The following is a 27,286-nucleotide window of genomic DNA, read 5'->3' as shown; positions in this document are numbered from 1 at the left end:
TCTCTCCAACCCTTTCAGATTAACATTTAGTAAACTCTTTAAAATTGTAGTCATTTGTTGTTGGGGAAAACCTTGATACAGGACATTGCTTTCATTTAAAATGTCTAGTATTGCCTCAGAATCATTTTAATACAGACTCCTTAGTGTGAACAAGAAACTGATTTAGTCTCTTAAAAATCACTAGGGTTTAACCATATGTAAATTTTTGAAATAATGCTGGAAAGAGCTCAACAGTTAAAGAACACAGGCTGCTCTTGCAGAAAAAAAAAAAAAAAACAAAGTCTGGGTCTCAGTGCCCACACACAACTCACTACTGGCTGCAACTCCAGTTCCACTGGACCGAATGCCTTTTTCTAGCATCCTTGAGTACCAGGTACACCGGTGATGCACAGACACATTGAAAACAAACAAACAAACAAAAAAAAAAAACACTTTTAAACTGTTTCAACCCTAACTCTCCAGTGATAAGCCTAACAATGTTCATTCCATTCCTAGTTATACTGTAATACCACTTCTATAAATTATTCCTTTAAAATTCTCCAATACTTTTTGATATGCTTGTTTCAGTGTTAACATTTATCTTAGTTAAAGACAAAACCAGGTTTCACACTGTACTTTTGGAGTTGCTCAATTTTATTCACAAACCAGAGTACCCTTTAGTGCTATAATCAAAGAAATCACATGAAGAAAGCCTTCCAACTCCCACAAAAAAAATTCACAAGTTTTAATACTGTATATGTATCTTCTATAAATGGAATAATAATCATATCTGGGAGTATGGCTCATAACTGTCACTGCACTCATGTTTTAAAACACACATTAAACATAAGGGTCACATTATAAGGTCACTCAAGAAATACAAACCAAGATTGTTCATCATTCAGTTTATTACATGTATGAATATTAACATCTCATGTTACCCATCTAATTCAATCAAAACCAACAAAGAAAAAAGTTAACCATGTTTTTCATATGAACATTCTTATACAGAATCCCTGTAACTTAAAATAGAAATGTGTTCATCTGCAATTAAATTGACAATTTTAAAAATATTTTCTAAAAAGTAAAATCACTTTTAGTACTTAAATATATTTGTTAGTTGCTTGATGGCATCAGTGTCCAAGTTTAAATAAGCCTTACTGTTTCATTACATACTTTCCAAAAGTGGACATTGTGGATGACTCTAACTGGAGATACATATCTATATGTAAGCACACATGTCCTTTTTGTTTTTTTATCTTGCTTTTCTATTTGAGAAAAACTAAGTTTGAAACTTTGCTGCATTAAGTCCCAGGAAGCTACTAGAAAAAAAAACCATGTTAAGATTGCTGTTCAGTTCCATTCTTGCCCAATAAAAGTATAGAAACACTGTCTTTATTTGATGGTGTGCATAAATATTACACTCCATGGATAGCAAAAATATTTTTTATTTATAATTTACAGTTCACAAGTGAAAATTGTACATTTGTACACATACAATTTCATTTTGTTACATTTGCACTCATCTACAGAACTTTCACACAACAAGCACCTGAAACTGTGCAGGCAGTAGGAAATGCAAATACTAAAATGTATTTATTAACCAAATGATAGCTGAAGGCCCTGCCACAGCTAGACAATTAATATAGATATGTCTATATATACATAAAAAAATTCTTCACCTAGATCCAACAGCAGCTTTTGTTAAAAAAGAAAAGCATACCTTTCTCATTTTATTTAAACTGACTCAACTGTATCACTTTCTGTTTTAATTTCAGTGGGTGTTGCTACACTTTCTTCTGAACAAGCTGGTGGGGCATCAATTTGTTCTTCCTTAACTTTGGGACTTTCACAGGGTTCTTGCAATTCGTTTTTGACAATGTTCAACATAATGTTCAAAGGGTTTTCAACTGGTGTCTTGCTGGGAGATGGTGTGCAATCAAATGAAGATGTCTACAAAATGAAAATCCCTATAAGTACTAATGAAGGTTCAAATCATATTAAGTAACAATTATGTTTAAGAGTTCAAACAAAGGACTACCACATCCAATTACAATGCTTGCTTCCCACAAGCTAACACTGTTCAGTATGTACTCAGCAAGAAAGTACATTAACTTTGATACCACTAAAAGAAGTCAGAGAGGCGTCAGTAGTTAAATGTTATACAACAGCAGGCAATCCTTTCTTAACTTTGTGAGTCTTGTTATGTGAATGTTAAATAGTCTTTTGAGATTTCTTAAAATCCCTGCATCAGAAATACTCTAGGAAACACTAGTCTTCCAGTTACCTAAATATGTATTAAAATCTGTATCAAAGCAGTGTCATGAGTAGTCCACATGTTCCACTGGTTTAGAAAGGTCAAAGTAGAGATAATTGGATTTCTAGGGCTACTAGACTGGCATGTTGCCAATTTTATATAAGTCATCATTTAAAGTGTATTATGAGAGCTGGAAAGATGACTCAGTGGATAAAATGAAAGCTGACCATGCAAATGTAAGGGCCTGAGTTCAAATCTCCAGAACACACAAAATTTGGATACATAAGAGAATCCCTGGGAACTTGTAGAACGGCTAGCCTGGTACAATCACAAAAGAAGAGAGACTCATGAAAGGTTAAGGACTAACTAACACCCAAGGTTGTCTTCTGACCTCCGCATGTGTTTTGTGGTACATATTCAACTTGTATTCACATACATTAAACTACAGACACAAATTTCTATTTATTTACAGTGTTGCTATGTGGTCTTGGCTATTCTGGAACTATGTAGACCAGGTTGGTCTCAAATTCTAAAGATCCTCCTGCCTCTCAAGTCCTGTCATTAAAAGGTATGTGCCACCAATGCCTAGCCTAACAATTTTCAAAATATCATCCCTCTAGTAAGTAAGTAGACATAAGAAAAAAATTAGTTCTTTCCAGACCCCTAAAAATTTTTGCCCATCATAATCCTTTAGTTTTCTACTTTTCTCTGCCTAGTGGTCCAATAAAAGTTAAAAAGATTCAAGTAAACAAAGCAAGAAATATAAAAACATTACTACGGATTTTAATTTGTATTTTATCAGTGATAAATCAAGTACAACAGAGCCTATCTAATGCCAATATTTAATAAACAACCTACTAACTTTAAAAAAAATTAAAGTAAAAACATACAATACCCAAAAAGAACTTACATTTTGATAATCTTCATAACATGATGGATGGTAAATCTGAAGAGGGAAAAAAATAGCTATTACATGCATGATCATTTGTAATATGTTATTCTAATTTCTTTAATTTTTAAATCAAAAGGATAAAATTTATTTGGTCCAAAAAAATTAGTAAAATCTAAACATTTAACCATACCTATCTCTTTTAAACTTGGCTTTGTACAGTTATAATGCCTAGCTTTATTTTCAAGAGAATAACAGTTCTGATCGTTAACTATAGTGTAGTTAGAAAATCTAGTTGAGTCTAGCATCAGCCTCATATGGTTGCTAGAATCCCTCTAAAGGAAACGCTGACTACTGAAAGTCCAGAATTTTTTTTTACAAACCAAACCCAGAAAGGATTATGAATCATCTTTAAAAGGGTGAGTTACTCGAAACATGCTCATTAACACTTTCTTACCTTCCCATCTACTCTAATAGCATTTTTTAAGTGCCATTCTTCCTCCTCTTCATCCCAGTACTGTTCAAATTGTTCTTGACAGATTTCACAACTCTGAAATAGAATCATATAAAATGAAATTTACATTGTTCATTAAGATAAAAACCTTTTCAAGTAAAATTTTAAAAATACAGATTTTTAAGGAATGTTCAATAGTTTTATGGATTGTTGCAGCCTTTTACAAAAAGGTTATTTAGTAGCATTTCACTATGTTAGCCACTAATGGCATCCAACCCAAATTGGTCATGAAACAGCCAAGATTTTGTTTTGTTATTTTAAAAAGCTTACAAGAAATCCTTTTATATTTGCTTACAATATTGTCTCATGTACCCTAGGCTGGCATCCAAGTCTATACGCAGGGCCTGGTCTTGAACCCTGATCCACTGTGCTACCATGCCAGGGATAAAGCATAAGTGTTTATGACTTAAAAGGATGTGACTTTAACACTGTCAAAGACAGGGAATTGAAACACCTTTCTATTACCTCAACTGCTCCAGCTGGTCCAGCAGGTACACTTTGGAACTCCTTTTCTTTAGCAGCCTCCTGAGTTTTAAGGACAACCTCTTCATGAACCTTTTCAAAAAACTGGCTTTTTGCACGTTCTTCCAGATCAGCTATTTCTTCAAATTCTATCCAATCCTTAAGAGGAAATGATGTAAAAGATTACGTTAATTTCTGTCCACACTTTTACACACTTTGTCATAACTGTAATCACTTTAAAGTTATGGGTTCATTTTCATACAATATGCTCTGATGTTATTTTAATATACTTGTTTTCTTTGAGCCCTATAACTAATCTTTTTTTTTTTTTCTTTCTGACAGGGTCTTATTATGTAGCCCAGCCGTCAATCATGTAGCCACGCTTGGCCTACTGGCAGTCTTCCAGCCACCAAATCAGGCAGTGACTGAGAGATCTTAATGCTAACTTCCTATAAACTCTAAGATACCATTAACTTAAGATAAACCACAATTTTTCATTTATATTTAATTTTGGAACTGGAGAGATGGCTTAGCAGTTAAGAGCATTTATTGCTCTTGTGGGACCATGGGTCAGTTCCACTAACATGGTAGCTCACAACCATCTGTTAACTCCAGTTCCAAGGGATCCAACACCCTCTTTTGGCCTCCTCAAGCACTATATACATAAGTGCATTCTACTTTAAAGAATAGCTAAAAGTTCCCACAAATACTAAACAAAAATTAGAAATGTACATATTTTTAAAAGATCTATGGGTACAGGAAGATCTATGCTCCAAGGAAGCTGGAAGTGTCAGATCTCATAAAGCTTGAAGTGCAGCAAAGATGCTCATACACAAAAAAACCATTAATCTAAAACCCAAAAAGAATCTATTTTCCATGGATCAAGTTTTATTCAGAAAGTTCATAACTTCCAGCAACTATTTAAACATATACTTCAGAATATAAATGACATCTAGATAACTAAGAGGCATATGGATTACTTACTGTTAGACTGTAGTACCAACGTCTATGAGTGACTTTTCTGCTAACATCTTTCTCAGTTCTATTTTGCCGATAATGCCAATCCAAGTGATCTGCATAAACATCTGTCTGGGATGTCGTAAACCTCATTCCACAAGAGTAACATTGAATCCCAGTGTACAGCCGGTTTATAACACTGTCATAACGTCTATTTCAAGGAAAAAAAAAGTTTTAAGACATGACAGTGGCTAAAAAAATACTTAAGTTTTCTATATCTTAACAGGAATCAAACCAAGAATGATCTATGTAAAATTTACTGTCTTACTGATCCTTTTTACTTTAGCTTTGGTTAAATGTGAAACATGGAGCCTATTTTCTTATTTATAAATTTGCCTTGGTTACTTTACTTACTCCCTTTTGGCTAAAAATGGAATAACACTATAGGCTAACAAGGCAACAGCAATTCAACTGCTTAGTATGAAGTTACTATCAATATAGAGAAGACATGATTAGTAGAAAGATAGGGCAAGAGATCTCACCTCCCTACAATATTAATGTTTTGAATAAATCAAATGTCCTATTCCAGTTTAAAAAACAGTTAAAAGTTATAAGTAATAAAATAGTATGCTGAACAAGAAATAGAAAATTATTTTAAAGATTTTCTATATATGGGCACATGGATGCAGGTGCCCAAAGAGGATAGAGATGTCAGGTCCCAAGGAGCTGGAGGTGCAAGAGGTTATGAACCACCTGATGTGGATGCTTGGAATCCAACTCAGAGATTCTGGAAAAACAGTATATTCTCTTAACCACTGAGTCATCTCTCTAGCTCCTAATGTTTACGTTCTATTTACAGTTTTCCTTGCTATCTACAAGTAGAGCATGATGGCTCACACTTGTAATCCCAGTATTCAGAGTTCAGCTCAGGCTAACAAGACATCTCAAGAAAGAAAGAAGAAAATGAAAATAAAAAATAAATATAAAAAGTACGAAATAAAGCCATGAATAACTATTAGTGCGTAACATTTAAACTTGAGCAGCAGATCAAAGGTAGGATTCAAGCCACTGTTATCTGAATGATTGTCATAGATAAAAAGTACTTGTCACAAAAGCTTCATGGTATGAGTTCAACCCCCAGAAACCACAATGGAAGGAGAGAACCAACTCCCAAAACTTGCCCTCTAGCCTACACAAACACAATAACATGCATGCATGCACCTCCACTCACACACAGAAGGTCAGAACAATGTACATTAATGATTAAAATGTAAAACATCACATACTGCTTCAATTCTTCAATTGTGAAATTAGTAAGATCTGGAACATCTTGATCTTCATTCTGATCCTCCTCCTCCTCAGGGGGAGGCTGAGCAACAGCCTCGTTTACCTCTGCAGTTGAGAAGATTCATTTTTCAATACTATATTCTGTTCTGTTCTTTAGAGTCAAACACTGGTTACAAGCATACAGAAATCTAGTATGTAAGTGTGTTTGCTACGTTTACTGGCAAAGGAACCTAAAAAAAATTTAAAATCTTGTTTCCTTAACATTCAAATTATTTTCAAACACCAAATTAATAGATGGAACTAGTAAAAATCAGTACATGATATTTGTAGTAATGTTAACTAAAACAGTGGGCCAGGAGGATAGTTCAATCTTTTGAAATTGTTAACAATCTCACTATTAAAAACTATACTTGTTTTTCAAAAGACACCAAAAGGTATACTAATTTATTCAAGAGTAGAACTTTACAATAACTTATTAGTCCTCATAATAATAGTATCTCTGACTTAATTAAGCTTGGTGTATATAAATATACAGCCATACTCACGTGCTGTAGCTGAATCAGGCTGTGACAATTTGAGAATTCCTGTTTTTAGCAGTTTTGAAAACAATTCGTTTACATCCACCTGACTGAGATGATTATCAGGATATGCCTTAGGAAGACCGCCTTATTAAAAAAAAAAAAATTCTTAATAGAACATAAAGACTCATACTATTTCTTCAAAGTTACAGCTTTCTTCAAGATATTCCAACAACAACAAACCTTTTTATGATAGGTTTAATTATTTTAAAAGCTCAGGTTTTCTTTTTGGCTGACAAATCATTACTTGAAAAATATTCCAGGATAAATACTAAAGTACTTAGAGTATTTTACAATAAAAATGTATGTGTGTGTGTATACATATATATATACACACACACACACATATATATATATATACACATACACATATTTATATTTTAAAAGTTACTTAAGCTAAAATTATTTAAATTTTAAATTATCAAATTTATTAATTTAACTTATTAAGTAATATATTTAAATAATTTTTATATATTTACATTTTTAAAGGTGGTATTACTTTGTCACTTTATCACTTTATTTTCATACCAAATAAAAGCAGGATTCAAAGAACAATAAGCCTCATGATTCTTCTATGCATGCAGCACCGTGTCTAAGACCAACTTCTACCTTTCTGTTTCACTAGCCCTGATCTAACCACCTCAAAAAGTAGTTCTCCAAGGATTAAATATTGAAGCATCTCTTTTAAAAGCTCAAAGCCAAAGGTGTAGTGCTGCTGACTGTTGCTCCCTGGCATGATAAACCAGAGAAATGATTCATGAAAGGGTATGAGCCCTGAAGCACAGGACACCTAGCCCCAATATTTGTTGAGCTGGCCTTGCAAAGGAATTCAAACCATTGCTAAACATTATCAACTTTATCAAAGCCTTAACAAATTGAGTAAGACAAAAATCTTCTCAAACCCCATTACTTTGTTAGCACTATGCTAATAACTAAGCCTTTAACTCATTTGTAAAAACAGGACAGCAGGTAGGCAGAAAAGTGCTTACCTAGCAAACTCAAAAGGCCCTAGTTTGGGTTCTAGCACCATTTGAAAAAGTGTATTTTATCAGTCATGGTGGTGCATCCTCTTAATGCCCAGGACTCAGGAAGCAGAAGCAGGCAGATCTGTTAAGAGGCCAGCCTGGTCTACATATGTTATAGTCCAGCCAGGACTACATAGTGAGATCCTATGTGAAAATTAATATTTTAGTGTTTACCACTGTTAACTATCTGCCTACACCTCCAGGAAAAAATTCTATTAACTGTTCCACTGAATGGCAGAATCAACTTGTATCCATAATACATATAGTCCTACCTTTGACCATTACATATATCCAACAGTGTGTGTATGTATATATATGTATATGTATATATATTATATATGCATGTATGTATAAAACATATATATATGTATAAAACATATATACATATGCGTGTATATATAAATTAATTAATTAACTGTCTATTCAACTTAAATATCTGAATGAAGGAGTAAGTTTGCCTCAATATTTACAATGGCATTTACACAAGTTCAACATTTGTATTCCACTAGAATAAGATATTTATATGTATGCCTAAGGGGGATAATTAGCTATTCATTTGTTTGGAAGTATCCAAGTTCTGCAGTGATAAAGAACATTGATACTAATTTCTGGAATTGTAGCTAGAAATTCTACTTTCTAATTGTGAGACGTGAAGTAGTTGCTTATTGCGGCCTAAACTTTTACTGCTTATAAAAGAGGAATAATAGTTCCCTGCCTGAGGTTGACATGAGGGTTAAATAAATAGTATCTGTAAGGCAATGAGGTGTTATTTGACACAATATACAGTACTTATGGGGGAAGAACATGTGACATACTAAAAGTTCTTTAAAGGATGAAGCTTACACTAAATTCCTCCTAGCACAAAGCCTTACATGAAATGCAGCAAATGAACAAGAAAAGAACTACAGAAGGACTTTTTTTTTACTTTCAATTAAAGAATATTAAGAGAATCTTAAAGACAGCTTCCTAATAATAGTTCATACTTTTTGAAGGAAAAAGCAGAACTTAAGAAAAATACATATAAGGCCTCGTCCAATATTCTCAACCCAGGGAACAAACTTGTCAATTCGTCTGCAACAAGGCTCTTCTTACATGATTATATATATATATATATATATATGTGTGTGTGTGTGTGTGTGTGTGTGTATGTGTGTGTGTAAAACGCAACATTCTAAAAACTAGAAAAAAGTATAGTTTTTAAACTTTATGCCATTAACCTCAACATGACAAACTTTTTCTAAAGAATTATTTTATTTGTATGTATAGACACATGTGTACAAGTGTCCATAGAGGCCAGTACATATGTGTGTGTCTGTATGTGTGTGTACACATACGTATAAAGATATGTGCACACATGCACAAGTACCCATAGAGACCAGAGGTACAGGATCTCCCTGTAACGCAAGCTACATAGGTCCCCTACAAAAGCTGAATATAGTCTTATATTCTAAGCCATCTCTACATCCCCAACAAATTCTTTACTCAACCAGAAAAAGTAGTTTCTAAAGAAAAATATAATCATGACACTTAAAACACATCTCATTTTTTGCATTTAAATTTTAAGAAATTAATATTTCTTCCAAGAAATACTGACACTACTATCTCCTTTTAAAGAGGAAAACTGAACGAGGACACTTGTTTATGCTTGACCCAGCCACAACTATATAATAGATGGGAGAGGGCGTTTTGCTAACTAACCCTAATTATCCATCTAGAAATTAAAAGAAATTAAATTCAAACGGACAGAATTTTAAGAACTAACTCATAAAATATAGCTTCATTAAAATTTCCTTAGTTTGTAAGTTATGATAATTCTTTAAAACTTTGATAAGTCAGTAACAATTTCATGTTAAAAGTATTCTTTGGAGGGGGTTGTGGTTTTGGTTGTGCCTTTTGTTTGGGAGATTTTTATGTGTGGTATGGGTGCTTGGGATGGAACTCAAGGCTTTGTACATGCTAGGCAAGTGCTCTGTGCACAAGCTACTTTCTAGCACCAAAATATGCTTCTGAAACAGCTTAGAAATGTTTTGTTTGGCTTGAACCCAGGGCTTCATGCATGCTGTACTCTGATTTAGAAACTAGAACAAGTATCACAGCAGTATATAATATATATATGCATACACACAAATATATATATTTCCCATTTACCACAAAGTAAAATTAATTTTAAAATCCATTATTATTATTCACTCTAAAATAACAAAAATTCCTACTGGGAGACCTGGCTAAGAAATTAGGGTTGTTTTCTATTCATCCACCCATTAAAAGTTTTCAAATGAATCATTTTCTGAGGTGGTATCCCCCCCGTATTTATGTTTACTGATCATAGCACACACTCAAAAAAGCTACAAATACCAACTAAAGTTTCTGCAATTTATAATTTTCTTCACCCTAACACAACAAAATTCCTCTAGCCAACCTCCACTCAAAAGACTTCTTTCCCTCTTGATTACACTCTGTATGTCCAATTTAATTATCTCTAGCTGTAAAACAAGTTTGCATGACCATAGGTCAACAACATAAACTCAGAGGATAAAAACACTTTAGCCAGATTAAATTTCTATAAATTGAACACAAACTCTCAAAAATGCCATTTTCTAAACTAACAGATATTAAACAAAAGTTATGTCTTGAAAATATCACACAGTGCAAAAGTACATACCTGAAGGATTTTGAATAAAAGCCCCAGGATTCTGTGGATGAACTGGTAAAAACTGTTGTCCTTGGCCAAACGCTACTGGCTGAGCAACACCAGTCAGAACCTTTAAGATAAATGCTAATTTTAAAAACATTCTTTCTAAAAATTTCTAATCACATTCTATCACATACAAATGTCCTAAGGCCCAGGTCAATGGTGATAAAGATTTAAAAAGTAACAACTGCTGTACTTCCACAAACTTTAGTAGCTTCTGTTTCAGAGTTATAAGGAAATGAGACTAAGTTAAAACTTCCTTTAAGTGAGAAAGAGCATTAGAATACAGAGGTAGGACTCTGAATTTCAGGGTAGTGTAGTCTACAGAGAGAGTTTCAGGACAGCCAGGGCTACAGAGAAACTCTGAGGGTGGGGAATAATGAGGGGAGACTTCCTTAAAAGAAATCATGTGTTTATGCTATACAAGTCACTTTACGCTGAGGCTGCTTTTCCTTATTTCACAAAGAGCTGCTAGTTAGCAAAGTTGAAGTCAGAATTCCTAACTTTGGCTTTTTTCCACTCAAAAGTTTGTTTCAGCCAGGTATGATTGCACATAACTATAATCCCAGGAAATGGTAACTTGGGAGCTGAGGCAAGAGAACTGCAAATTTAAGGCCATCCTGAGTTATGCTAACAAGACCATGTCTTGAAAAAAAAAGCAAAGAAAAATATGCAGCAATGTGAACTTCAAGTTTTGAGTAAGGTTATAGCTGAGTTCAAAGTACAAAAGTCATCAAAGGGAATAAAGAAACCAAACAGCTGGGGATGGTAGCTCACATCTATAATCCCAGCAGTTGAGAGATTAAGACAGGCATAGACTATAAAGTTTGAGGTCTGGACACCTTGAACTACAAATTTGAGACCTTACTTACAAAAAACAAATATAAGAGTGTAGGCCTTAAACTATGGCTTCTATCACTGCTGAGAGTCTCTGAGTTTCAAGCTACAGAACCATAAGAAGATAAAGATTACAATAAAGTAATAAAATAAGTAATGTAGTAACATACAAATTTGGTATTTTGGATTTAGTTATATAAATCTTTTATTCTATTATTATTTTATATATTAAATCATTCCTGAATCTTGTTCACTATCCTTGTGACACCTCAATGGTGCAGAACACACACACACAAACCCATTTGATACATCACACACACACACAAAAAAAAAGGCTAAAAACACCATTAAACAACATCTGGTAATAATAGTATCATTTCTACATAATTGAGTTCCAGATCATATGAAGCTACACAGAAAGACTCTGTCTCAAAAACAAACAAACAAGCTGGAGTTGGCTCAGTGGTTTGAGAGAACTGGCTGCTCTCACCAAGAACCTGGGTTGGTTCACAGCACCGCCTTGGTGGCTCACAACCACCTGTCATTCCAGTTCCAGGGAAAATCTGATGCCTTCTTCTGGACTCCAGTGTAACTACCCACACGTGCTATACATACATACATGCAGGAAAACATTCATACACATAGAACACAACAAATAAATCTTAAAGAAAAAAAAAGTATGCAGAATAAAGCCAAGGATGGTTAAACAGGCCTGTAAACAGGCTAAGACAGGAGAACTGAGACTTCAAGGGCAACCTGAGCTACACAACAAGCTCTACTCAGCTTGAGCTACAAATGAGACTCTTTTAAAACAACAAAAAATGCCCAAGTATACGGACGGATGACTGCACACATTCATATGTATCATATCAGAAGGCAGGTAGCAAGTTTGCCATGTGGACTTTAATATCAAGCAATTTTATACAACTAGAGTACCTAAAAAATGTGATGAAAATAGAAAATTAAAAATTATAAAAGTATATACAACTTCATTTTTTAACTCAGACTAAGGAAATTCTTGGTTAAAACATTCAAAGCGAACTGGCTCTAATGATTTCTTCTAAACAAATGAGTGCTCAACAGCTGTCCAGGGCAATGGAGGTTATTAAAACATATTAGCATAACAAAACAAAAAAGAATTCAACAAAAAAATGTGCAGTGAAGCCAGCAAGATAGCTCAGTGGTGAAATGTGCCTGCCATCAAGCCTGATGATCCCTGGTGCCCACATGGGTAGGAGAAAAGTGCTTCCCACAAGTTGACCTTGACCTCACCATGGCACATATGCATACCAACACACACAAACACACAAAAATACAATTAATAAAAAAACAGTTTAGTGGCTATCAGTAGAGTGCTTGCCTATCTCACACAAAGCCCTTGTTTAACCCCCAGCACTGGGAACAATGGGAACGCCTGTAGTTCCAGCACTCCATAGGTGGAGACAGGAGACTCAAGTTCAAAGTCACCCACTGGTACACAGAGCTCGATACCAGTCAATGCTAAATGAGACCTTTTCAAAAAAAAAAAAAAGGGGGGGGGTGCTGAAAAGATGCTATTGTTGTTAGAAGTACTTTCTGTTCTGCTCTTCCAGAGTACCTAAGTTCAGGTCCCAGCATACATATGAAACAGCCCACAGGAGCTCCAGTGCCCTGTGTCTGGCCTGTAAGTTACCTGGACACCCTTGAAAAGATAGGCACATAGCACATAAATTATGATCTTTTGAAAATAAAATAAGTGCACATATTCCATTAGAGAGAAGGAAACTGAAACGATTAAAAGCTACAATCATTTTGAGTTTAAGTGGCAAACATCAACTCCAAAAAAAAACTCTCATCTCACTTTCCTAATACTCAGGTGTTACATTAAGAACTTATTCCATAAAGTACATTCTTAAAGCTTTTCCCAAATACTAAAAACATTAAAAAAAAAAAAAAAAGAAGAAGAAAGAAAAAAGAAAAGAAAAAAATTTAAGTCAACCTTGAAAATTAACCTACACAGACAGAATTTGAGAGCAGCCTAGACTGCAAATCGGTACTAAAAGTTTACTTACCTACATAATTAATACAATTTTAGAACTGGAGCAGCTTACCTGTTGAGATGCCTGAATATTTCCTACTGATATTGGTGTAGGCAAATTGCCAAAGTTTCCAAACTGAGAACTCTGAAGATTCTTTTCATCAAAATAGTGTCCAGAAGCTCTGTTAATGGGATTTGGGAAATTCTGAGTCCCAGGGCCATGTGGTCCATTAAAATTTGGTCCTTGAGGTGTATCAAATATTTGTTCATGTCTTTGGAACTGTAATCCTTGAGATGGAACATTAAAAGCATTGCTAGGTGGATCATTATATGGGCCAGAATGATTGAAAGATTCAATCCTTTGTGAAGGATGATTGTCAAATCGAGTTCCTTGTAGACCAAGAGGAATATCAAATCTTGATGCTTGCTGGTGTTGTGGCCCATCAAATCTTTGAGGTACACCATCAAATCTTGGTTGAACCTGCTGTCCAGGTGGTCCATCAAACCTCTGTGGACCTGGCTGACCAGTTCTTTCAAATCTAGGACCTGGCTGGCCATGTAATCCATCAAATCTTGGCAAAAGTGATGGTTGACCTGGCTGTCCATCAAACCTTAAAGAGTGACAACCTTCAAATCTAGGACCACCTTGACCCAGAGGCCCTTCAATTCTCAGGCCACCTCCTGGTACAGGACCTTCAAACCTCATTCCACCTCCTTGTTGAACTATAGGTCCTTCAAACCTGATCCCAACCCCTGGTTGACCATGTGGTCCCTCAAACCTAAGGTTCCCACCTAGTTGATTATGTCCTTCAAATCTCAGACCAGCTACAGACTGACCATGGGGACCCTCAAACCTCATTCCAACTCCTTGCTGTAGCAAAGGGCCCTCAAATCTGATACCACCACCACCACCTGGCTGACCATGAGGCCCATCAAACCTAATTGCAGCCCCTGATGGACCATGACCCCCTTCAAATCTAAGTCCTCCTACAGGCTGACCTCGAGGATTATCAAATCTAAGACTGCCCACAGGCTGTCCATGAGGTCCCTCAAACCTGAGACCACCCACAGGTTGACCACGATGTCCTTCAAACCTGAGACCACCCACAGGCTGACCCCCTGGTCCTTCAAATCGTAAACCACCTGTAGATCCCTCAAACCTCAAACTAGGTGAACCTTCAAATCGAAAACCACCTCCTCCTCCTTGACCAATTGGCCCTTCAAACCGCAGAGGTGTTCCTACTGGTCCTGGAGGACCTTCAAATCTCAAAGGACACCCACCTCCTAACTGACCTTGTGGTCCTTCAAATCTCATAGGGCCTCCTCCCCCCATTTGTCCTGGTGACCCATCAAACCGAAGAGAACCTGGTGTAGGAGGTCCATCAATTCTAGGGCTTAATTTATTAGGTCCTTCAAAAATCATCTTGGCTGGGCCATCTCTCGTCACAGATGGCCTACCAGGTCCATCAAATAATGGTCGGTCTTCAGCTAGAGCTGTAAGTCGCTGATTTGTATCAAGGCCAGCAAATCTTGATGCTGGGCCATCTACAAATGGTTTATCTGAATCTTCATATCTAGGTCGCTTAAGTGGAAAACGATCATTGAATGGTGATCTCTGTTCCTCTCGTACACCTTTCAAAAAGAAAAATATACATTTTCACTAAAGTGACTTTACATCCACTTATCTCTATTTCTTAGAGTTATCTAAAACTTGTCCAAAGATAGATTATCTCACTATATTAGTGGGTAGGGAAGAGACAGCAGCAACAGTTAAGAAGATGCCCTTTTGATTCAGATACACCTAGCATTAAAAAATTCCCATCCTGTCAAGGTACTTGTCATTTCACTTTGAGAGCAAATTACTTAACATCTCTAGTTTTGTTTCCTATGTGTAAAAACTAGAATACATATTCCCTTGGGTTTTGTGGATTTAACCAAATTAAATATTTAGAAAATAAAACCTAGTGAAGTCCCTAATATAACTTCATAAATTATTAACTAGGTCCCTTCCCTTTCTATGGAAAAAGGCAACAAAACAGAGATACACACACATATACACAAAGTTAGTCAGAACAGTGATAAAATCCAGCCCCACTTAGCTTGTTCATTTTCCCTTCACTGCTGTGTGATTCAATAGGCATAATCTCATTTAACTTTTTCTACCTTTAGCAGAGACTTGCTCGTCATGTCTTCTCCGGCCCTCATGGGGTGAAAGATTCTCAGCATAAGTACGACTCCCAGATATAGGAGAAGGACGTCTTGCTCTTTCACTAAATTGTTCTTTTCTGTCAAACTGTGCTCCACTATTCCTACTTGCATGTTTACTTTTGGATGGCTCACATTCTATTCCAGACAACAAGGCATCAGTCAAAGGGTAGTCAAAAATATCAGGATCTAAGAGATCAAGTCTTGGAAATGAATGCTGAACCTGTGTCCTTTTCAGTTTTGCTTTATGTTCATAGTAGGTTAATTCAGCATCAGATAAGAGAGGTTTCTTTTTTAATCCACCTTTATTTTCTTCTTTAGGACTATCCCGTACATTGCATCTATGTTTACCTTCTTGATACTGAAATAGCTGTCGAATTTGATGCACAACAACAAGGAACTCATCCTGTGTAATTTCACCAGATGCTAAACGTTCACTCGTCTGCATAGGGATAATAAAACAAAATTAAGTATCTTAAATATAAAAAATACCAAAAAACTAAGTAAAGTAAAATAACTACACGAAATTAATGATAGTCACTACCTTTTGAAGCAATTCTCTTTTGCTTGCAAGAGTTAACTCTTTAGGAATTTGAAGATTGGCATCTACACTTAATCGGTGCTGCTGCTTTGGGGCTCGAGGTGACAAGATTCCTTTAGTGCTTGACCAGCTCTCCCTATGCCTTAGATGAGGAGGTTTACTATGTTCATCACCCTGCTGTAAGCTGAAACCACAAAAGCAGTATTACTTCAAAGCGTTTACTTTAAAAATATAACTCCCAGACTGTACTTAAGGATACTTTAAAGATCTGGTTAAATAAAATAGGAATATAAAGTTCTTCTGAAAAATTTGAAAAAAGCAAACCAAATAGCGTTAGGATTTCTGATTCTTTTTTTTTTTTTGGTTTTTCGAGACAGGGTTTCTCTTTATAGCTCTGGCTGTCCTGGAGCTCACTTTGTAGACCAGGCTGGCCTCGAACTCAGAAATCCGCCTGCCTCTGCCTCCCGAGTGCTGGGATTAAAGGCGTGCGCCACCACGCCCAGCTAGGATTTCTGATTCTTAAGAGTTTAAAGATTTGATTCAGAAGACTAGGTTTGATGCTAAGTTTGACCCCAGCAGCAGTACTACCAACACACACACACATACACACACCCATTAAAAAAGAAAAGAAAAAGAAAACAAGCTGATGGAGTAGAATCATGGATTCAAAGACAGAGTATAGCTAGGCCCTGTCAAAAAATACCAACAATTAAAAACAAAAAACAAGCAACTGTGATTCTTGCATATAAACATAAACAAGCATATAAACATATACAAGCATATAAACATAAACAAGCTGATGAGCAAACCTTTCTAAACTCTCATGTCTCTAATGAAATATAAAGTATTTAACCCACTGAGTTGTGTTTAACCACTAGAAATATAATTCTAACATCCAACTAGTACCTAAAGTAACACTACCTTTGAATTGCATATGGTAAAGGCAGGAAAGAAAGATCACACCTCTAACCCCAGCATTCAGGAGGCTTAAGTAGTAAGACTATCAGTAGACGGAGGCTAGCCTGCACTATTTACTGAGTGAGTTTAGGCTAGCCTGACAATACCATTGAGCCTTGCCTTAATAAAGTAAAAATATCAAAACAAAAATCATACATTTCTTATTTTACCAAAAACATCAGCAACATACCTTTTATTTTCTTCCCAACCAGATTTCCATCTTTTGGCAGACTTAGAGCTTTGCCAATTCTCTATATTCTCCTTTGGGTCACCACCTGACTTCATAGAATGTTGACCTGCAGTTTCTTGAGGCCGGTCCTCATCCATCTTTTTCAGTCGTCTGGGATCTCTAACATCCTGCTTAGCACTTCTCTTAGTATTTCTTTCTTCCCTGGAAGGTGGTGGGAATTCTTCCATATGTGACTGTTTTAGTCCTGACTGACGCATCTTTCCAGCTTTGGGTGCCAAACTGGGAGACATACTTCTTTGCCTTCGTTTGGGTGACCGTCTATCTCTTCTCTTTGGGGAATGTATAATTGGTGACCGAGACTTAGGTGACCTTGATCTTGATCTCTTTCTAGTACTTGATCTCCCTGGTTTTGTCCCCTGTTTTTCCAATTCTTCTGTAACCATGTCTTGTTTTTGGACAATGCCATTTATGATTTTACTTCTACTTCCAATCAACCTGTGTTCAGATGATTTCATGTGCTCATCTTTATCCTTCTTTTCTGCAGTTTTTCTCTTTTCTTTTACATCTTCATCTTTGCCCTCAGCTTTATCCTGAAGATGCTTCTTTAATCGTGGATCTCTCTTACTCATATCAGACAACCTCAAACTTTCAGAGTCTTGATTTTTCAAGTCTTTTGTGTGGGATAATTTGTTTTTCAAAGGTGATGGTGATTTAGACTTAGATTTGGATTTAGAATCTAACTGGTCAAGTTCTTTCTTGGGTATTCTTTCACCTGATTTACTTTTTTCTTGTTTGGATGAATTTAGCTTTTCAGAGGGTACATTCTTACTTGTTTTAATATCAGACTGGTTTATTGTGTTCATTACAAATTCTTTCCTATGACTCTGCTCTTTGCCATGGGAAGAATGTTGGCTCATCCTGTTAAGACGGGGATCCCGGTTAGTTCCTTTCAAGTCTTGCATTTGTAAGGACGGACCCGCTCGGCTTTTGTCAGATTGTACAGAGACCTGATGGGGAGTTTTAACAGCCATTGTGGGAATTTGTGGAACATGTAATTTAGACGGCACTGATCCAGGACCCAAGTTGGCTGTTTCCTGCTGAACACTCAGAGATACCGCCTGAAATACAAAATACTCATGTTACTGCTCATGGAGACAGCTTTATCTCCTTGTCATTATATAGACTATACTACAACACTTCCAAATATCCATTTGCTTAAGACTGTATTAACGCTACATACTTTTGGGGTGGAAAGGGGGAGAAAAAAGGGGTTAAGAGTTTTACTATATAACCTTGGCAAGCCTGGAACTCACACAGAGAGAGTTCTGCCTATCTCTAGCTCCCAGTGCTGGAATTAAAGACATGTCGCCAAGCATGGCAATATTCTATTTTTAACGTATGAATATAATGAAGAGTCCAAAACATAAATGACCTTACTTCTTACAAACCCTTTATATTTTAGAATATAATTTCTAATACATAAGAAAATAACAATTCCTCAAAACTATCCATGATTCTAAACCAGACTGAAGCTCAAAACAGTAACATGACTAAACTCCAACTGCTCTGCAGAAGACAGAATCATTCTAATTAAACTTTGTTATAAAATGGTTCCTCTCAAAATGTTAATGAACTTAAAATTCTGTCCTCCTGCACCTCAATCTCAAACAAACTTAGACACTAAGTACAAATTACCGTCTTCCATGAGCACAAACATGTACACTCGGGTTTCTCTATATTTTTGATGACTTTTGTAAACTTTTAGAAATCTGATTTCTTCATGAATATTAAAGATATTCACCACAATACACCATCTTAGAACTGAAATATTTAAACCGTATTAAAAACAGAGGTAAAAACAAAACTATAGTGCTAATCTGTTAAGAGTAGTATTTCATTTCCTAGCGTTTTGAGACATGCTGCCCAGACGGGCCTCAAACTTGCTAAGTCACTAACAATGACCTTGAAGTTCTGATTCTCCTGCCTCTTATTCCCAACTACTAGAATTACAGACTTGTGCCATCAAACCTGGTTCTGTGTGGTAATAGGGACCCCAGTACTGATTCCAGTACGTGTGTGTGTGTGTGTGTGTGTGTGTATGTGTATATATTGTACTGGATATTTGCGATTATGGATAATAGTAAGATAAAGTTGATTAATTTTTAGTTGACATATATACATGTATATATATATATACATGTATATATATATATATATATACACACACACAATATATATACACACACAACATATACTATATATATATACACATACACACTACATATATACATACACTATGTGTGTGTGCGCATACACACACACACACACATTTGTAGCCTAAGACAGCAATCTACCAGAACATATTAAGAAAAAGCACACAATTCATAATCAAGTGTTTTTTAATAAGGATATAAAAATTTGTCTGAACCAGTAACATTTTTAAAGTAGAGAAAAAAACAAATCAATAAAATATTCAAATAACTATTTCCCTATCAGAGTATAGTTAAAGACTTAAATATCAAATTTCCCCTACTTACCAGTTGTGCCTTGGCTTGTTCTAACTCAAGCTCCAGCTTTTTCTGCTGAAGTTCTAACAACTGTTTTTGTTTTGCCAGTAACTGCTGCCTTATTAGTTGTTCTTGGGTAAGATTCTTTTGTATATCAGGTACAATGGGAGGAGTGGAGATACTGGGGGAACTGACCACTGTGCCAGGTGTTGAAGGCTCATCAGGCTATAAGAAAAAAAAAAAATACTTTTTAAGCAAAACATTTATCTAGAACTGCCAAAGGTCAACTAAAAATTATCAACTTTACCTTACTATTATCCATAATCGCAAATATCCGATACAAAAGTTTGCAAAAAAAAAAAAAAGCTTAGGGATTTAAAATGCCAATGTTATACAAAAGGTATGATGATTACACAGACACATTTATGACCTTTTCAATCTAAACTGATTCTAGTTTTGCTTTTTGGAAAGTTTACTTAGTTAGCACTTGATAGTCAAATTGTACTACCATATACATCGTTCATATAAAGACTTACCGATTTATTTAAAAATTTGGGATTCACATGGATGCTAGATGTATTCACATTAGGAGGCAGAGGTTTAATAGGCCAAGCAGGATCTAATGAATTCACTCTGACATCCAAGGCATAAAGTTTCTTCAAAGGGAATATTTCATCCCATGTGGAACGTAATTTAAATAAACTTTTTCTAGTATTTTCATCCACCTAAAACAACAGAATAATTCTCTGGCTTGTTAAGTTACTATAGAATGTTATATATTTTAAGTATAAAGCTACTTGCCAATTCATTATATCCACTTTTACATAAATATCACAAAGACTTATTAAAGGCAGGTTTGATCACTGAAGTTAACAAAATTAGTTCTCAAAGACATCAGAAAAGTGATTATCTAATAGACTTAAGCAAGCAACCAGGCGACTTTCTATCTTCTTAAAAGCTTAAGTTCCCACACTGTAGGGCTCCTCATGAGCTGAGCGAAAGCATAAGCAGAAGCTGGTTTACTGATGGTTGATGTTTTTTAAGTTACTTGCTAGTAGCATATAGTTAGAAAGAGAAAATTATCCTAACAACCAAATGCAATACACTATGACTATTATCCTTGAACTACTACTTTGGGGACAAAAGATATCCTCATAATTTTAATTCACAAAATCCTAGGCAAGAATGGGCATTATATATCTTGCCTGTTCACACTGTCATGTATATAAGGAGATTTTTTAGAAAGCAGAAAAATCCAGTAATTAATAAGACAGGTTTTTTAACTTTAGCCCTATATCTATATTCATGTTGTTAAGAGACTGTATTTACAAGGTCACTTTTATGAACTGTAATAAAACTAGATTCAGTAAAAGTAAGATACCAAAACCCCAAATAACTGGAACATACTGAAATTTAAACCAGGTTAAGTTCCCCTAAATTAATTATTACAAAGTAGGCTGTCCTTAGCCTCCAGTGATTAGTACTTAGCAAAGATCAAATATTCATACCACTGACACTTTTTAGTATCTGAAATATAGCTCCCCAAACTATTCCTCTATATACTATTTCTTTTCTATCCACTTAAATAACCCTACTCCCCAGTTCTACCATTCAGACACTTGGTACTTTCTATAACAAGTTTTAAAATATAACATCAACTACGTTGTTAGGAATCTTTAAAATAAATATCTTCAAGGGCCCTACTGCTCAGTGTGAATTACTTCAGAAAACACCTCCTGCTAACCAAACAACCAGCTAAAATGTCACAATGGAATGTACAATTTCTAGCTATGAACACTAACAAGCATTTCTCTCAAGCACTAAAGAGGAATTAAAGTATTTCCAGAATAACTTAAAGCAATCAACTGGTCCAACATTCACACACCCCTGAAAGTTTAACTTTAACTTTAACAAGGTAGCAACTCTAAAGGACATCTTGGGGAAAAGACTTAATAGGAACCAGGAAGGCTCACGCTTCCTACTCCCTCACACTATTTAAACTACAAGACTAGGCACTCTGGAAGCTAGCTTTATGTCCATATTCTACAAAGAACTTCACAGAACCAAAACATTTCAAAAACACACAATTATAATTAAGGTATATTCAAATCTTGAATGGATTAAACAGTATCCATTTTAATATTCTAACAAAAAAAACTTGCATTTGCCACTTTCCTTGAAAAGGCACTTTACAGTAAATGTCCAAAACAATGAAACATTCCACCACCCAAGAAAACCCAACACGAGACCAGTATTTATTTAATCTGGAACACATTTAAAAATTTTTCAAATGTTTCTAAATATAGATACCTTTTCAAACACACAAATAAATGTTGCAACTAGATTTTTAGTAAAGGCAGTGAGATATTCTCTTCCAACATTTTTCACGATAGAATCCATAAGGTACATAACTGGAAGCTTCTCTGAGGAAGGAGCCTGAAGTATAAAAAAGAAACTGAGAAGTTTAGTATAGTGAATTACCACCAAAAAAAATTAACTTTTAAGTGTTTTTAAGCCTACAATACAGACCTCTAGCTTTGTTGGTACAAAATGCTTTTGATGTTAACTTTATAAGCCTTTAAAGTGTTCAAAAGTACTTGTTTCTTAAAATGTTTTAGTTGTGCATAAAAAAAAAAAAAAAGCTCAGAACTATCAAGAGGAAAAACCATTATCTCTAGTACTTAACATAAATTTGTTTGCACTTGGTAGTGTTCAAAGTGGCAATAAAAGGAGAGGGAAAAATATTTTCTGTAATCCAAGTGTCAGCTTGGGGATCTGTGTTTATGTTGTACCTTGAATCAATCAAATACTCTGATAGATGCCCTGGTTTCACTGGATAATTTTATATGTTAAAGTCTATAAAGCTTTGTTGTTACCTATAAAATCATCAAGATTACTTTTCTACAATCCAAATAATGAACTTAAACACACTTCACATACGAAGTCAACGGCAAGACGTTTAAACCTTGCACACAAACATGCAGAAGTGCAAGCTTGTTACTGATACAAGAAAAACTGGATAGAGGAGCCGCTGAGTCATGTAAGTCAGGTTCAACTGGACTGGAAACCTGGATGTCCTGAAGATTTTCTTCACAGCATGGACTGTCGTCGAAATAGTTCTCCTCTTACATGCACAAACCAAGGACTCTAAATTTGTGCTGAGCCAGTGTGGTGATGCTGATAAAGGTAGCAGCCCTTCCAGGGTAAGGTTGCCCCAGTTGAACTGCAAAGCCTACCCACCACTGGCTTTTACAGCAAGGAACAGCAAGCTTCCAGAAAGCATCAGCAGGTTCACAGACTTGTTGAGGAGCACTAACACACATGCCATACAAGCTGTTAACTGACTCCACAGGAGTACCCACGATTTAAGGACACAAAACTTAGGTGAACCCCCAATTACCCACCCCATGTGTACATGAATCTAACTGAACACTTACCCAGAGCTACCTGTAGCTAGGGCAAGCTCACACTTCTGGGGTATGCAATGCCATACTTCATAAAACAAACTGCCCTGACAAGTGTGTGGAAATGCTCTTGCTTCTGTTATCACCCTTACAACCGAAGTTGACTAAAGAAATGTTTGAGTAATTCTGTATTAAAAAAAAAACTTATGTGCTAGTAAAGGGTTCACAAAGCCACTGTGTGGGGGCAAACTATTAAGTACCAACATGTCAAATGTTTTTTTGGTGTGTCTTCACCTTATGTCTTGTTTTATACCATTTAAGAAATCATTGCACTTAAATAGGCTCTTTTACCACCATAATCTGTTCAATAGGCTACTGTTTTATTGTACAAGTGAAGTCCTTCCATGTAATATCCCTTTTCCTACTGTTATGAGAAGACTGAAATTAGGTGTGAGTCCATTAGTTTAGTATTGCTGAGATGCTAAAGAGTAAGGACACAAACATATACTCCCAGAAGCATTTAAACCAAGCCAGTTGCTACCAGATAATGTCGAGCCCTCCCCTCACCCCCAACCCAGATTAAGAGTCTTTTCCCAAAGTGACTTTTACATCTTCCACTTAGTCTGGCTTTACAAAATTAACCAGGAAACATGTGCCCAAAAACTTTGAGCTGACTTGAAAAAGTAGTCCACCTATTTTCACCACTTTGTGTAACAAAATACACAAATACAAGTTTTATGTGGTCAATATATTCTGCATAAAGTTTTCAGTTCTCCAAGGTCTTGTAGGTCCATTTTAAAACCAGCAAGAAGCTGTCTCCTTTGAATGCAATCTGAGCTGCTAAATATTAAGTGCCGTGAATACCAAAACCCAAAATATAGTATGAAAACTTTTGTTCTTATAAATCCAAGTGCTGTTCTTTTTTTAAAGGTATTTAATGTTAAGTCTTCAACAAGGAAAAAAAAGGTATATTTTCTCTGCCAACATGTATGTAGTTATTAACAAAAAGTTGGGTATGAGGAGCGCTTCCTTCTTAAACCTCATACTACTTTTAAAAACCAGCTGCTTCACAGGCATTCGACAGGAAAAGGTGAAGACTTGTTTTAGCTGTCAAAATGAACACGATAAATTTGCTGGGCCCTTAAAGAAAAACAAAAAAAACAAAAACAAAAAAAAAAACCTTTTCCCCCTCTTTAAATTAAGGTTTGAAAGGACCACGTGAAACCGTGTATCTTGTGAACTGATTTACCCAAAAGAGTGGATGGACCTAAAGAAGAATGAACCCAAGTCACTTAAAGACTTTTGTTTAAAACACACAACCACAAAAGTAAAAATTCTTGGAAACAGATTCTACACCTTACAAAGGTAAATAAAAAAGACAAATACATATTTTATATGTTTTATTCACAAATTTTATAATACCAGTCACACATTTCAAAACCATTTATTAGAGTCAGACCACTCAGTTGTACACTAGACAGAAACCGTCTCTAAACAATATATTGGTGGTTGTTGTTAAAGTGGCCTTTTAAAAGGGGTTCACTCTGCTAAAAGGAGGCTCATCCTGATAATTGCAATCACTAACAACTAGAGAAAAAAACTAAACCTTAAGTACAAGCTTGAAAAGTAACTTAAAACGTATTAATTGGGAAGCGGTTAAGACTCAATATAAACTAAGTTTAACAGTAACTTTACTTAAATAACATATCGCTCCCACATGAATCCACAGAAGAGGAAGACCAGAGGGAAAACAGAAGGTAGCAAAGGACCACTTCGGTCAAGGGGTGAAGAAAAGCAAGCCTTCACTATCAGGGAAGGGAGAAAACGAGAATAGGAAAAGGAGGGACTGAATTTTTCAAAGAAACTTCAAGTATTTGTTACCCACTGGGCCAATTCTCCACCTACAGGTTGGATAAGATCTCCCCCACACACCCAAACCCCATCCTCAGCCCAATTTTCCTACCATTGGGGCAAAATCAGACCCTCCGAGAGGAGAATAAAAGTTTGATCCTACAGCCCCCACCCCAAAATGGGGCTGACGGGTGAGAGCAGCTGCCTGGCTGGCAGGGAATGGGTTCTCTCCTCTCTTCCCTTTCGCATCATGTGCTTTGCAGGCGCCATGTTGAGCTAACAGGCCGCTGCTCCACTCGGGGCCAATTCCCTATACCCAACCCACCGACAGCTCGCTCCCAGGTCCCCCTTCACCTCCTTCCAACCCACAGAGCACAATTCCCCAAAAAGGACACTGAGGGAAAGCCCCTCCCCACCTTCCCAAGGGCTTAAGATGGTTTGTTTTTTAACTCTTTCGCTCCCCAAACACCAACTGCCTCTAAGTATTTCCCCCCTCCGAAAGACTGTCCCCGATGCGTGCGAGCGTGGGGACGTAGTCAGAGGTGGCCTAAATAGGGAGTTGGTAAGCGGAAATGGGGCTCCACCCTGCATCCTCCCCGCTCCCTCCCGAAAGAGGCCCACGCTCCCAGCCGGGGCCAAAGACCAAGCCCGAGTCGGGGGTGGGGGGTTGGAGAGGAGGAACTCCGTCCCCCTTCGGATGGAAGCGAGACCTGGGATGAGGCTGACACTAAAATCAAGGAGTATTAGAAGAATAGGAGGCTGCGGGGTGTATAAAAACCTTGGCGGTTTGGGCCTCGATGAGAGAGACGATCTCCTTGGCGAAGGGCAGGTTCTCCTCGGCTAGAATGGTCAGCATATTGATGTGCGGTTTGCTATTGAAGGTCAGGTCTTCCAGCGACGACTGATAATCCCGACAGGCGTCCTCCCGGGCCCCCGCAGCCCCGGCCTCCGCCGGCGTCTGCTCTGACATTGCGCCGCGGCCCCCCTCCGAGGTCCGCCGCCGCCGAAGCTGAAGCCGCTCGACACCCCGCCTCCCTTCCGACGCCTCGGCCTCGCTCCCCGGGTCTCCGGCGGCTGCGGCTTCACCACATGCTGACCACGGAGGGGGGATGGGGGACGACCCAGGGGGAACCTCGGGGAAGAAACGCCGCAGCCTCACGGGGAATCTCCGTCCGCTTCCAGCCGCCGCCGGGGCTTCTTTCTCCACAGACACAAAATGGCGGCGGCACTGGCGGCTCCAGCTCCGAAAATGTCTGTGTTCCCAACCGCTGCGTCGTGCGAAATGAACTAGGGGAGGGGAAATGTGCGGTAAAGGGGCGGGGCCGTTGGAAACACCAGGCGGGATTGGCTGGCCCGCGCGTGTCACAGGCCCCGCCCCCGGCCCTTCCGCAATACGTCCAAGCGCCGCCTTCTTCCTCGGCCGAGTCTCGGCTTTCGCAACACCTCCGGCTCGGAGACGCGGTGCAAAGGACGGTCGGCTCTCATTGGCCAATTCGTAAGGGACTGTTCGGTCATTTGTTACCATAACAACCCATCCAGGGAAGCCAGTAGAGGACGGAGGCTCCCTAGGACCGGCCCAACCAGTTTATGAAAGCTGCACCAGGCCCCTTCTGTCCCTCCTTTGCACTCCTCCAACCACTGGGCGACTCCATCAATCATCCTCCTCCCGCCTGCCTCCTGGGTGCGGGCGGGGGTTGGCTTGAGCTGGAAGAGCGAAAGCCTCCAGTCAAGACCAGTCGCCCGGTCTCAGGTACTCCCGGGAGCCTGGGCGGGGCTCGCTGGGCCAGCTGTCCCTCAGGCATTAAGGCGGAGACGCCTGCCCTACCCGGAACCCAGACTGGAGTAACTCCTGCTACCTGCCACACTCATAAAAGCACCTAGACAGGCTTGCAGGAGTTGAGTCCCCAGGAAAATGCTTTTATTAAGAGGTGCTATGTGAAAAAGCTTTCCCAGAGGAGTTGGAAATCTTTTGAAAAAGTCACATTTCTGGAAGGGTATTCACAATAACCTAATAACACTCGCCTCTTCAATCTGCTACACTTCCAAATGGCCTTAGAATAAATACAGTATCTGAACCATACTTGATGGCTCAGGCCTTGAACCTCAGCCCTCAGGAGGCAGAAGAAGGTGGATCTCT

General features: G+C 37.3%; 1 protein-coding gene across 2 annotated transcripts; it reads right to left on the bottom strand.

The window, feature by feature from the left end:
* Window positions 1-632: 632 nt before the first annotated feature.
* On the bottom strand, window positions 633-26,674 carry Pcf11 (PCF11 cleavage and polyadenylation factor subunit). Of its 2 annotated transcripts, none has more exons than XM_021166809.3 (16): window positions 25,928-26,674; window positions 22,205-22,330; window positions 20,431-20,619; window positions 19,925-20,119; window positions 17,388-18,505; window positions 16,244-16,424; window positions 15,658-16,141; window positions 13,568-15,126; window positions 10,611-10,710; window positions 6,891-7,010; window positions 6,345-6,450; window positions 5,086-5,269; window positions 4,105-4,260; window positions 3,583-3,675; window positions 3,147-3,182; window positions 633-1,932 (listed from the first exon to the last, which is right to left on the bottom strand). In XM_021166809.3, the coding sequence occupies exons 1-16, from the start codon at window positions 26,672-26,674 to the stop codon at window positions 1,717-1,719; spliced, it is 5,610 nt and encodes a 1,869-aa protein (XP_021022468.2). In that variant the 3' UTR covers window positions 633-1,716. The 2 variants fall into 2 exon arrangements, with proteins under 2 accessions (XP_021022468.2, XP_021022469.1); XM_021166810.3 differs by having other exon boundaries at window positions 642-1,932; window positions 16,051-16,141; window positions 25,928-26,407.
* Window positions 26,675-27,286: the final 612 nt, after the last annotated feature.

Source organism: Mus caroli, unplaced genomic scaffold (genome assembly GCF_978045245.1).
Source record: "Mus caroli unplaced genomic scaffold, Mus_caroli_1 scaffold_8, whole genome shotgun sequence".
Taxonomy (NCBI): domain Eukaryota; kingdom Metazoa; phylum Chordata; class Mammalia; order Rodentia; family Muridae; genus Mus; species Mus caroli.
This window is presented reverse-complemented; position numbering and strand designations above follow the sequence as displayed.